This window comes from Xenopus laevis, chromosome 2L (genome assembly GCF_017654675.1).
Source record: "Xenopus laevis strain J_2021 chromosome 2L, Xenopus_laevis_v10.1, whole genome shotgun sequence".
In the NCBI taxonomy this organism is placed as follows: Eukaryota; Metazoa; Chordata; class Amphibia; order Anura; family Pipidae; genus Xenopus; species Xenopus laevis.
The window spans coordinates 5,137,814-5,152,266 of NC_054373.1; the positions used below are offsets into that span (position 1 = coordinate 5,137,814).

Genomic DNA, 14,453 nt, shown 5'->3' on the forward strand with positions numbered 1-14,453 from the left:
GGACTTATCCAGAGTTAAAATAAATTCTTCCAGTCTTTACTAGAAACACAGAAAAAAAACAAAATCTACATGCTAACCAATATTTGTTTAGGGAGAAATAAAGAGAAAACAACGGCGCATTTATATTCACAGCAAACTTTTGACATTCGCAGCTGCTCCAAATTTTGTAACAACAACATTTGAATTTTTTAAAACTGCCAAATGTCAATACGACTTCATTTCATAGTCGACAACATTTTGTAAAACTCAACCATTTCTATGAACTTCAGGAATTATTCACTGGGAAGTCTGAACAAGTGAGAATAATCAATCATTACACACACAGCTAATTCTATTGATTAACATTTCTACTGATGCTTAGCTTGTATACTGAAATCAGGAGGCCTGGCTGATCCCTCAGGTGGTTTTAGTTTTACAGAATTTGTGGCCACTCTTTGTATATCTAGTTATTTATGGTGCTGGGGTCAATTTCTTACTATTTCTGAGAATATCTAATCAATACTTCCTCACCTCAGGTTGGCAAAAGCATTTCAGATGTGTCAGGAAAATTCCACGACTTATGGCAGTTTGCAATAGGAGATTTAATTCCCTGAAGTATCCCCATATCATCTGCTAGTTCCCTCGTAGATTGGCAATATTTCATACTCCTTAGTGAGCAGAGTCTGTGGTTGGCATTTTGACAATGTCACTCACGTCAGTAAAACAAGTTGATGTGGACAAGTGTGCTCTTGAAATTTCTGCTCGTCTGCAAGAAATACCAGCTTCGTTCAACCAATGAAATCTCAAGTCTGTGAGCTATTAAGGCAAGTTACCGTACCTCAGATATATCATTAATTTAGAATTGAAAGTTTAATGAATACTTCTTTGAAGACCATCTGATCTAGAGTATAAATATGGCTTCAACTGAAGGTGCAACCTCCATAGTGCATATGTCTATAGATTCATTTCACTTAAATATGGGGGATGTTTGCGGTACTTCAAAATGATTTCAAATTGTAACCAAAATTATTGATGGATAAATGAATTATTGCTATATTAAACACTTAACGACTTAACTCAGCTACACTGGACCTTTGCATACCCTTCTGATTCCCATGGACTAAAGGACCTTTTGGCATCCTAAACTGCGAATGCAAAAATCCTGAAAAATGTGTGATTTTTTTTATATAAAATCAGACTTTTAAAAAATCACAAATTTTTCAGAATTTATTAAATATTGAGGATGGAAAAGTCAGAATTAGAAAATCTGGTATCTCAGATCTGTTGAGGTTGCATATAAGTCAATGGGTCAAAACCCAATTTTTTTTGATGTGCGCTGGGTCTCATGCAATACACCGACGTTTTCAGAGTTTTCTGGGCAATAAAGCATAAGAAATTTGAGTTATCGGGTGAAAAATCCCAAGAAAAAAAATCTGTTTTTTTTTTCCGCAAAGTAAATTTTCAGGAAAATTTAATAATAAATAAGCGTAAAAAACCCGAGCGCATTTGATCGGAGTTTGTAGAAGAAAATGTTGAGATAAAACCAGACTTTGATAAATAACCCCCTAAAATTTGAATTGTACACTACCTTTGTTTACACACTTGATTTGTGTTTTTTATATTTCTATAAAGCTTGAAAAAATTGGGATGTATCAAGTGTAAAAACCATGAAAAACTCTAGTATGCAACTTCTCCAAGTAAAAGCAGTCGAGGTCCCATAGAAGTCAGTGGGCGCTTTGATGATCCTATTGGACATTTTTAGAGACTTTTACAGGATTTCATATTTTCTTTTGCTAGAAATTGTCTGAAAAACTCAAATTTTTAAAGGTTTTAGAGATATTTGCATCTTTAGTACATCATTCAGCGTTTTTCCCCCTTGTTCTTTTTTTTCTTTGCATCTTTTAATAACCTTCATGGCATTCATGCTTTTAGAGAAATAGATTTTATTTGTGGTTTCAAAAAACTCTAATACAGGTATGGCATCCATTATCCGGAAACCCATTATCCAGAAAGCTCTGCATTATGGAAAGGCTGTCTCCCATAGACTCCATTATAATCAAATAATCCAAATTTTTAAAAATGATTTCCTTTTTCTGTGTAATAATAAAACAGTAGCTTGTACTTGATTGAAACCTATATAATTAATCCTTATTGGAGGCAAAACCAGCCTATTGAGTTTACTTAATGTTTACAAGATTTTCTAGTAGATTTAAGGTATGAAGATCCAAATAACAGGAAGATCCATTATCCGGAAACCCCCAGGTCCCGAGCTTTCTGAATAACAGGGTCTGTAAAATATTATTTGCATCTAGATTTGTTTATATATTATTTAAAAACCAGCCTCCGAGAGCAAATTTATAAATCACAAAGCTTTCAATCTGATGCATGTGCTCGCAGCTATGAATGACATTTGACATCTGTTTGTTTATAGCACCATATCATTTTCTTGTTAAAACAATTGTATTCTAAAATACATTATATTTGCTAGTTAATTAGAAACGGTGTCGACCAACATACAGAACGTAAAATAGAAATAGCACAGTTCACCCAAAATACCTTCTCCCTCCTCTCAATATACAAAGCAGATTCACAAACTGCTCCAATATAAAAAAAAGAATATATATATAAATACATATACTATGTGTGTGAGTCTCAAACAAAGAAATAAAAACAAAAAAAATTCCTTGAATAATACATACCAGTATAATCTCCCCCACCAATGTGTTGATAGAGACAGAGATGGGGGTAGACACCTCTTCAAGGGATTATTCACACTATAAAACAATTTAGTAAACACCAGTCCAACCACAAAGGCCTCCAAACTGAAGAAGCTTTAGTAATTTAAATTTTTTGGAAACATTGAGAAGTGTGCCTGGCTGGACAATTCATAATTATTTATTTATATAGTACTGAGCAAGTTACACAGCACTTACCAAAATATTTTAATACAAAATAATGAAATGTGGAGCACTGCCTCAAAAGAGCATAATTCTAATGGTTTAGGGAAAAATAGATATCTAGGTGGATAGAAAGAAATATCCTTACACAGTGGGGGGTAGCCTTCAGGGAGCCTTTGAGTGACTGGAAAGAAGCAGAGAGTTTGACAGGTCATGGAACACGCTCATAAACAGTGAAGTTTATAGGTTTCCCTCCATTCCCTTATAGATCCTGCCCTGCTCTGCCCATGACAGATCATATTGGATAAGACATACAGTATGAGAATCCACCACTGACAGTGGGCAAAAAGTAGGAGATGATACACAAGAAATCCTAAGATAGTAGTATGAAGAGTAGGGCACCTTTATACCTACAGACATTGTTGTTGAGGAACAGTCATAAGACTGGTCATATTGGATAAGATGTACGAGGATCAACCATTGTCTATAGGCAAAAAAAGTAGTGAAGATACACAAGAAATCTCAAGACAATAGTCTAGAGTGAAGAGTATGGACACCTTTATACCTTCAGATATTGTTGTTTATTTGAGGAACAGTCATGAGACTTATCCTATTGGCTAAGATGTATAAGGATCAGTCACTGTCCATAGACAAGATGTAGGAGAACAAGAAACTCCAAAACAGTAGTATGAAGAGTTTGGGCATCTTTATCCTACAGATTTCTGATGGTCATAAAATAGATTATATTGGCCTATGTGGCACGTATCATCGTTTGTAGAAAATATCGGTTGTTAAAGGACAGCAGTCAGATTTTGGATTTTAAGGCTGCTGCCCTTGGATCAACAATTTTACTCCTCGATGCACAATACATCTCAAGTTATTTCTATCAGGCCTTTATTTGCTCTTTAGAAATGAAGAAAAACATTTTCTTTGATGCCGTATCATACAGAATTAGGACTTTTAAAATGATGAGTAAAAAATGTGTGATTAAAAAGTAAAGAAAATAACAAAAACTCCACATCTCCTCAATTTATAAACATGCATTAAAATTGATACGTTTAAAGTACCGCCATAACTTTCCCAGCTGCTGTAATTTCTGGAGTTTATGGCCCCAAACCACAACCAGTGGAAATGGAAACAGCACAGAGAGAAAGCGCCATATCAGGAAATCAGAAATCTTAATTTCTAAATATTAATATTTTCTATTATAAAAGGATAGTCGCACCTGCACTAACACAGTATACTTGCCACGTATTTTAGGAAGAAGCTGAAAGATCTGAATTTGACGGGGAAAAAAAATTCTAATGGAATGCAGAGGATTCTCCGAGATAATTGCTTAATCAAATTGTCTTCTCCCGTAAAACTGCCTAAGTTGATGATTTATCTGAACTTAAATGGGCATCATGGAGATAAATAGTTTATAGGTTTTTTTCAATGACTCATTTACGATTGAAATATTAGATGCAAAATTAGCTAAATGAACAAAGTGGTGTATGCATTTCTCAATAGATAAATTATCAGTAATGCACTACAGGGGGCAAACAGACTCTCTGTTAAAGATGACAATATACAACTTAGGATGAAGCTCTAGGTGCTTCCTGCTTTATTTTAATTAACTTCATAATTTTACCGCATGATGGCAACTATAGGGGTACCTTGATTTGATCATATAGTGCAACATTCCATGTGCAATCTACACTATGTTGCATTGAGGTGCCATGGAAAGTACAATAAAGAAAAATTCTATTAGACGAACCCCTTCCAATAATGGCCACTCTCTCCAGACGCTATGCTACTACACTTCTGATAGAACCTGGGTGCTTTCTCCACATGGATCTCTGCTGTAGCTAGTATAAAAAGAAGCAAGGAGGGTAAACCGGTGAAGAATTGGCACTTTATTCAATAAACCTTCACAAACTGCCTCTACTTCTTGCCATCTGATCCTGAGCCTCTAAACCTATGACTAAGGGCCAAGAGCCAGAAACGTGTAAGGTGTGGATTTCACAGAGGCTTATTGAATAAAGTGCTGATTCTTCACCAGAGTGACCTCATTGTTTCTTTTTGCACCAGGGAAAATGGAAATCTGTACCTCCTAGACAAGAAACTCTGAACTTAGTAAATGTTGATGGCAATAGGTAAATAGATAACCCTTTGAAACAGCTTGTAGTTATCACAATTTTGATTATCTATACTGATGCCAGGTGTGGTGCCTGACAGAAGCCTCAATCTGTTGACCTTATCTATTAGCCCAGGCATTGCTGTGAAAAAATGTATTGTGTGCTGAAAAATGCCCTTAAGGTGGCCATACACGGGCCGATAAAAGCTGCCGACAGACCGAGTTGGCAGCTTATTGGCCAGTGTATGGGACCCCCTGACGGGCTTCCCCGATCGAGATCTGGCTGAAAGTCAGCCAGATCTCGATCGGACAGGACTAAAAATCACGTCGGATCACGGCCGCATCTATTCGTTGATGCGGTCCCGCGATCTGACCGCCTGTTACAATTTGTTAGGATCCCAGCCAAACGAGCGGATCACACTGTGTATGGCCACCTTTAGACTCCAATGTATTGTGTGCTGAAAAAGGTGCATGAAAAAAAGGTTGCATAGATGTAGCTAAAATTTTTTTGCTGTTTTGTGAATTTTTGGGGAAGTGAAATAGGACAGATTCCCTCATAACTACGCCATCGTTTAATGGGCTATTTTTTAAAATATAATTTGCCTCTCATAGTTACAAATTTAAAAAGATTAAATAAGCAAGAAAATATCTATTTTCTGTTATCTATTCCAATTAGTTTGTACAATTCAGGGTAAGCAGGCAACAGGTTATACATGAGATTATAGGAATATCGAAGAACAATATTTATGGTAAAATTACCATAACTGGTAAACTGGTCAAATTACCATAAACTGACATGTTACTACCAGTCAGAAAGTCATGGGAATATTTCTTAATTGGCCGTCACCTGCTAGCACTGTCAGCATATAGTGATGGGCGAATTTGCTCCGTTTTGCTTCGCCGGACAATTCACAAATTTTGTGCAAAATTTGCGAAATGGCGAAAAATTTGCGAAACTGCGCCGGCGTTTCGCAAATTTATTCACTGGCGGCGAATCGCACAAATTTGCCGCGAATTCGCGCCTGGCGAATAAATTCGCCCATCACTATCACCATACTGTATATTGTCGACGAAAAGAGACTAAGAACACTAATAACTAGAACTTTACACTGTCCACTCTACCCCACCCCATAAACCACAATGGAACAAATGCCTTCCATCTTTGTAACATAAACCTTCCAGTGGAAGATAACCTTTACTCTTCACTCATATAATACTAACTAATTAAAACCTGAAAAAAATAACCACACGTGAAAGTATGCTTTCCAAGTGAAAGTATGCTTTCCAAGTGACCCCAAGATTGGATGATGGGTACACTTTATTTAAACGGCAACCAAGCAAGTATCAGAAGAGACATTAATTCAAGAACGCCTCTTCATAAATCTCTAGACGGAAAATTCAGTTGCTTAAAATCATGTAACAAAAAACACACCAAAAACTAATTCTACTCTTTAGTTCCAAAGAATCTTTGGACCAAGCAAGTATCAGAAGAGATATTAATTCAAGAACGCCTCTTGATAAATCTCTAGTACAAAGTTGACTGTTGTGTTGGAGGCAGATAATCAACAGTTAATTGAAGTATTTAAAAAAAATCTAAATTGTTACCTTATTTATGAAAATTCAGTTGCTTAAAATCATGTAACAAAAAACACACCAAAACACATTCTACTCTTCAGTTCCAAAGAATCTGCAAAAATTCATATTTATTTAGGAAATTTGAATTTAACATGGCTTCAATGTTGAGAATACGCCTCCCATTAACTTCCAGAAAAAGGTGGACGTTTTAGCTGTTGTTTTTTTACATTTTAATTTTTAATACACTCAAATTCATTTTTTTTAGTAAAAACTATCATTTGAACATTGATCTGCCTCTAAGTGTTTTGTTTACCTCTGTATACCCAATCGTCTAGGGACTCTTACCTTCAAAGGTGGGTTTATGTTGATCAAGTCCATTTCTGAGTATTATCAATGACATCATTTGGTATCTCCCTGAAGCCATATTTAACGATTGACATACAACCATTGATACAACCATTGTAGTAGCATTCCAAGACAATGGGTCAAGGTAGAAGTGCTGTCCTTCAAAATGCCACCAGTCCTGTCTGCCCCAATTCCCGTTACGGCTATAAGTGACCATACTCATGTCACATGTCATATTCATTGGATTATTGACTCTTTAAAGAGACCCTAGGCAACACTCACTTTGCTTAAATGAATGCATTAGCCATTGCTGACATCAGTACTTTCATCATCGGTATCTGCAGATGTTAAATGGTTCCAAATACATTATAGAAACAGCCATTATGTGTTTTCTCTTTTTTTCCCCAACAAAATCTAGTCACTGAACGGAGTATAATTTTTAACTGAATGCAACACACACCATTACCCTGACAGCTCAGTATCAGTCTCACACTTGAAAATGTTCTTCTTTCCATCACATACAATGGAACAATTTGACAGCAATTTCACCTCATTGTGTAAGGTTTAATTTATGGCCTGCTGCCTGATGTCTGCTATATATTCTGTCTAATTTCTCTTCTGGCTGAGTGCTAGGGAGAGCATCCAAAAAAGAGCTCCCCACGGCCTTGAGAGCTAACAATTTTTTTACACGGGAAATAATAACCAGTAGTGCTAAGTAACTGCTATCTCTCAACTTCTTAAAGACTTAGAAAAAGATCTTCCATAGATATAGCATGCACCCAAACTCTAGTGGATGTTTAATGAATCGATACATAACTTGATTTTTTTTCTTCATTTTTCCCCTATCTTGCCCCAAATTATTAAGATAAAATGAAGACTTTGTAGCTATTCCCATTGTACTAGTCAACATTATGACTGATCCTGCCTTGACTATGTCTTCGATTAAAAAAACGAATTTGGAACACACATGGGATGTAGTCAAGATAGATATTACCAAAGAAATACACTTCTTCTTCTGGCAAGTAGAAAAACTCACAAACATACAACTTTTGGCTGATTTTCTAAAATGAGAATGTTCCTTTGAGTCTTTTGAGTCTTTTTCAAGTTGAAGTTTTCCAAACTTGAATTCTTCGATCAAAAAAGGCTGTCAAAAACAGTCAACTGAACAATTGTGGCAACTAAATAAAGTTTATTTTGCATTTTCAAGGTATTTTAAAATCAAGAAACAAAAAATACATTTTGCAGAATTGTAAATAAATAAAAGAATGTCATTTTAGTACCATCTGTTTTTTTTCATGTGATCAAGTGTTTCCCCCTTTTTAGTAAGATTTGTGGTTTTTGAGTTATTTAGCTTTTTTTACACAGAGTGATAGTCTGAGACAATTTGTAATTGGCTTTAATTTTTTTTATTTGTGGTTTTTGAGTTATTTAGCTTTTTATTCAGCAGCTCTCCAGTTTGCAATTTCATAAATCTGGTTGCTAGGGTCCAAATTACCCTTGCAGCTATGCACTGCTTTGAATAAGAGACTGGGACATGAATAGGAGAGGTTTAAATGAAAGGAAGAGTAATACAAAGTAGCAACAACAATACATTTGTAGCCATACAGAGCATTTGTTTTATAGAAGGGGTCAGTGACCCCCATTTAAAAGTCAGAACGAATAAATAATTAAAAAACTATAAAAAATAAATAATGAAGACCAATTGGTAAAGTTGCTGAATTGGTCATTCTATAGCATACTTAAAGTTAAGGCAAACCACCCCTTTAATTAAAAAAAAGTAAAAGAACAAGTATATCAACCTCTTTGTATAATAATAATAATATATAAGATTATCTGAATACTCAAGAATAAAGGTAGCCACACACAGGGAGATCCACTCGTTTGGCGATGTCGCAAAACAAGCTGATCTCTCCCCGATATGCCCTCATTGAGGTGGCCGATATCGGGCTGATCCGATCATAGGCTCTAGGGCCCAACGATTGGATCAGAACGGAGGCAATACGGGTGGTCGATCGCGGGACTGCATCAACAAACAGATGCGGCCGTTATCCAATGGGATTTTTTACCTTGCCCAATCGACATCTGGCTGACTTTTGACCAGATCAATCGGGGAAGCCCATCAGAGGGCCCCACACACGGGCCAATAAGCTGCTGACTTGGCCTGTCTGCAGCTTTTATCGGCCCGTGTATGGGGGCCCTTAAGAGTTACCTTTAGAAATTGCTTGGGTTTGTTAGAAAACCTCCTTTTTAGGGCTAATACTCAGACATTAATGTTCCACCATTTAATTGGCAAAAGTGAAGAGACAGGAATTGATCATTATGGCAAAGGACACATGAGCACACTAGAATTCATCTGGTGTTCAAAGCTTTACTTTAGATTTTTGTTGATTCGTAGAAATAAATGATTTATGTTCTAGTTTGTTGCAGTCTGACAGATGGCACCAACAAACATCACAAATATTGATAGGCACACATATGGCCCAGTATTAGAAGAGAGATATTCATATCGGCCCAAGGTTAGTATAACAATAAATGGTAGAACAGCTCTTTCTGCCAAGACTGGTGTATAGTTAGAAGCCAACAACACATTGCAGCATTAGACACCTTTCAATTATCTCTTAGACAATATTCCCCAAGACACTTTGACTCCGGGGCAGTATATAAGTTAAGGCTTTCAAACACTGCCCTTGAAAAATAGAGGCACCGAGGTCTTGCAGTTGCCAACCAGCCATCCGTTTCTTTCTCTGGCCTCAGTGAGAAACCCAAACAAAAGAGTAACTCGTAACATTTGTCATTTCACTTATTGAGAAATGTTCCTTGGAATACTGGCCGTGCGGAGCCAACAGCCACGCCAATACAGATTGCATTAAGAAAACCCTAGAGAAGTCAATATATCAAGGCTGCGATTCTGAAGCAGGATCATGGGCTATTTCAGAATAAATAAGCTTATCCTTTATTGAAATAAAATGACTTGCTTCGTGGATAGAAGTGGACTTTTCAATTCTTCAAGTGATCTTAAACCTAAAGGGTCTTGGTGTTTCCGAGCAGCCGAATGACGGTTTTGCACCCTTTATTAGCCAACAGAATGAAAGAACGTGTCTAGTACTGCAGGATTTAGTCTTAAAGTGACACTGTATCCTATTTTAATGCAGAGTTCACTTTTACAGTAGCAATTTACCTAACAAAAAATAGGCAATGGACTAATATAGGACCATAGTTTTGAATAGGTTACTTACACTTACACAACATGGCATGTTGTGTGCACGAAATAATTTCACATGTAGAGGGGCAATTATTTGTTATATTCCATGTTTGAGGGCCATATTATATTCAAATGATGATGTATTACAAATGTGTCTATTGGGTCTCTGGATAAAATGGGGGTCATAAAAACCCCCTTGGAGGGCCACATCCAGTTAAACAGCCAAGTCCAAGACCCAGTATGAGGGTATAGCTTATTGTTTGTGCAGAACATTTCAATATTCCCTTGTATCCTTTTGTTTGTTTGTGGGTGCAACAACTGGAGGGCTGCACGTTAAGCAAAGAACATATGAAGTGTTACTATAACCATCGTAGTCTTCTGCTGTCACCTTGAACTACTATGCTCGTTATACCCCAGTCTGCCTAACTACTATTTCTACTGTGGATCTCCACCCATGGCAATTAATCCTATTTATACATTAAGGTATAAATACAGACCTTGTTTTTGTAGTATATATATATATATATATATATATATATATATATATATATATATATATATATATATATATATATATATATATATATATATAGCGAGAGAGAGAGAGAGAGAGAGAGAGAGAGAGAGAGAGATAATAGATAGATAGATAGATGATAGATAGATAGATAGATGATAGATAGATAGATAGATAGATAGATAGATGATAGATAGATAGATAGATAGATAGATAGATAGATAGATAGATAGATAGATGATAGATAGATGGGAATTTGTACAGCATCAGCAGGAAGTAGATGATAGAGATCTACTGGTAGGTGTGGTTTTTCTGATACTTTGTATCCTACAGTGCAGAGATGTTAACCCCAAATTGCTACAATGTTATGAGCCACACACTTCTGCCATATTCTTATTTCTCCAAGCGGATCTGGAAAACACCAACACTGTGCTTGAACACAAAACCAAAGGTTCATGCAGTTTCCGGCTGCAATACACGGTCCATTCTTCTACTTGCCGGGCAACAATCTAAAAGTCTATAAAAACTCACTTGGTCCCTTAGATTTTTTTTTGTACCTTTCACAACCGCCCTCCCTATTTCAGTGATGTAAGTGGCAGATTTGGGTCAGAAAAATGTGTGTCAGACCTGGTGTAGCTTGTAAAGTGTAGGTAGGGTGGGGTACAGACTATGCATTCTGATCAGTAATGGTCTATAGAACTTTCATACCCTGGAGGAAATAATGTAACTGGAGAATGAAGGTATATTAGCAACTGGGCAACCACCCTCAAATCCACCACCAAACATGCACAAACAAAGACTGGTGAGCTGACAATCCACATCTAAGGACAGGTTTATATGCAAATAAGTCAATTCAAGTAAGATTTCATTAGCGTTACTTTGATGAAGAACTCACCACAAGCTTCATTTAACATGATTCAAAATGAATGCATTTATTTAAATAATATCATTTACCACCCAAAAATGTTTGCGTCTGCCTGAAATAGCAAGTGCCACCTTAACAGATCCAACTGTCAGATTCAGCTGGAAAGAAACAGGCTTTGACATCATCTGCTATAGTGAAGATTCTGTTTCATCTTGGAGTATGTCTGTATTAAATTAGTATCACAGCTCAAATCTGGGTGATTTGTATCACATAACTGTGTCATGAGTGTTTCCATGTGCGGAATATCATACATAGTGTTGCACTTGAAGAGTACAGCATGATTAAAAAATGGTGCAAGAAGGAGAGAGAGATAAAAACAAAGAACGAGGGAAAAAGAGACAGGAGATGAGAGATAGGCAAGAAAAAGACTGAGAGAGAGGAAGGAATGAGGGAAAGGGTTGGTTAAACTGGCAGTTGTTTAATCAGTGGAACAATATGAATTCCTAATCCATTTAATATAAACATTTAATAACCCCCGGGATATTCTATGAATCTGTGAAGCATTAATGACCATACTAGAAACAGCCCATAATGTCCCTCTAGAGTATTTACAAATCCATGGAAGGGAGAAAATAGGTCTATAAATTCAACTTCAAACACCTTCTATGATAAAAAAAAACCCAACGCCCCAGATGAGCAGCAGAACATGGGTGGGAATAGGTGCAAGTATTTTCCACTGTGTTCAGTCAACGTGAACATCTTGACATGCAGTTACTAGCCTGGTGTTTTTCGGTGGCAACACAGGTTTCATGCTAACCATTTGATTTCTCTACTTAACAATTTTTCTCCAACAGGGAAACAGGGAACTTGCTCGGTTGTGGGTGTTTGACTTATATTTACTAAGCTCCTTTATTTTGTAATTGGACAATAATTTAATGAGCAATAGTGAAGAACTCAAGAATATAGAAGCCCCTTCAGTAATGACAGTGGGTTTGCCTCACATCTGCTCTTGGAAAAGATCTTCATCTAGATTTGTTGGGGAAAAATCAAGGCTACAAAAAGCTTCTTTAAACATCGGTGACTTCTAAGAGGAAAAGGTCCAACACAACCACTTGTATATGCAGTGTCAAACTTGTGTTTGATCTCCTGTTTGGAACTACTATACCCAACGTGGTATTAGCTTTGTGTATTTCACAGCAACTAGTAGTAACTTCATTGAAATATATGGAAGCCCCCCTCCAGCCAACACACAATTCCCAAATACAGAATGTATTGGGGGTTTAACAACTGGACACAGTGACTTTGACGCTCATTGTGTATTTCATATATGCAATTAACATAGCAGGTCAACATAACTTGTGGCACATGCGATTCATTAATATGAATCGCTTCATGGGTGTCCCCATCATAGGCATGATCCATTAAAAAAACAATTTCCTGACTTTTCAAAAGAAGATCCATATCTGTTGGAGGCAGTGAGTAAATCAAATATAACGTTTGAGTAGTGTTACTCTGTGCTTCTGTCTCTCTTTCTGGCTGGTGAGAGAATAATCCAGTCAATCAGACAGAAAATCTGTAAACAGAGCCCCTAAGAGAGAGAGATGAAAGTAGGGAACGGCATCCTTCTGCAGAACCCAGTAATAAATAAATAAACAAAGGAGAAGTCCTTATGGGGCACCTCCGGGGGGCACCCTCTGTATCTAATGACCCAACATCTCTAAGCAAACAGTATCCAAGGCTAAAATCTGTTTTAAGCCTCCAACATCACAGTGTCAAGACTGGATCTAACCTGAAAGAAGCAATGAAATAGGATTTTTATAAAGCCCCCCCCCCCATCCTTGATGCTTGAAGCATTGCTCACCAGCATGGATAAACACTGGTAACAGGTGATTGCAATCAGAAAGGGTTAACCATCAACATATACGAGCACCCATCGGATCAAATAGCCAAGGGAGGTTGAGCGCCTATAGGCTATATAAGGTGCAAGCAGAGGAAGAGTAAAGGGGAACACTACCTTGCAGTGAGAGGAGGCACAGGACAAATCCAAGCATCCAAATACTGTGCAGCAAGCAGGGTCTCATCTTCCCGGTGTAGAATTCCTCTTCTAGGGGCTGTTGGTTCTGTGCACTAAATGTGCTCTTCTTCCTCTTCCCTCTTCAATCAGCAGATGCGATCCCTCCAGCAGTGGGTCTCCTTTTCCTTTCTTTCACAAGAGCTCTCCCAATATCCAGGTGGAAGGGGCTTTGCTGCTGCCCCAGATGCCCTGATGCGTTGGGTACCAGAAAGGATGCTCCAATGCAAAGCTGACTGGTTCAGGCATTCACCCAGTGTCTGTATCCTCTCTCTGCAGCTCAGTGTGCTGAATGTGAAGCGAGTAGGACAAGCTAAAGCTTTTTTTCCTATGCTGATAGGTGCTCAAAGCCTAAGAAAAAGAAAAAAAAAGGATCCTGCTGCTGCCACCTAGTGACAGAAAACTACATGCCATCCATCCCAACTGGCTTCTCTCATCATTCTTTCCAGGATAAGGTGCAGATAGGATCACCCGGAGCTCACAATGCAGAGCTGTAATGGACAGAGCGGGATAGAATCCTCTGCTGAATGTGTCAGTGCTGGAGGATAGAGGCGGCTGATATGCAAAAGAAAGGAAGGGAATCATCTGCAGCACGGAATGATAATGAAGTTTGTGAGTCTGGAATGAAAATAATCCCAGGAATGGATGCGAATTGAGCCTGTGCCATATTCTGATTTCTGATCAGGGTTTCTATTCTTTCTTCCCCTCTCCAGAGTCTTCACATAGAACCTAGTTAGGAGCCAACAGTTCTGACTCTCTCTCTCTTCCTGTGTCATTTGCACCATATGATGGTCAGTTCTTGGAGGGGAAATACTTTGTATTGAGCTTTAATTGATGCACATAAGGGTTTCATTGCAAAGGCAATGCCAAAGGGCAATATATCACACAA

At 37.5% G+C, this 14,453-nt stretch overlaps 1 protein-coding gene across 1 annotated transcript in view; it reads right to left on the reverse strand.

Annotated features, from left to right (window-relative positions):
• The window catches only part of lsamp.L (limbic system associated membrane protein L homeolog), a 1,234,661-nt gene extending 1,220,782 nt beyond the window's left edge, over window positions 1-13,879 (reverse strand). The window contains exon 1 of the mRNA XM_041581004.1: window positions 13,508-13,879. Coding sequence (XP_041436938.1) covers window positions 13,508-13,574 — 67 coding nt within the window. The 5' untranslated portion in view covers window positions 13,575-13,879. The remainder of the gene's footprint in view (window positions 1-13,507) is intronic.
• Between the last annotated feature and the right edge of the window lie 574 nt (window positions 13,880-14,453).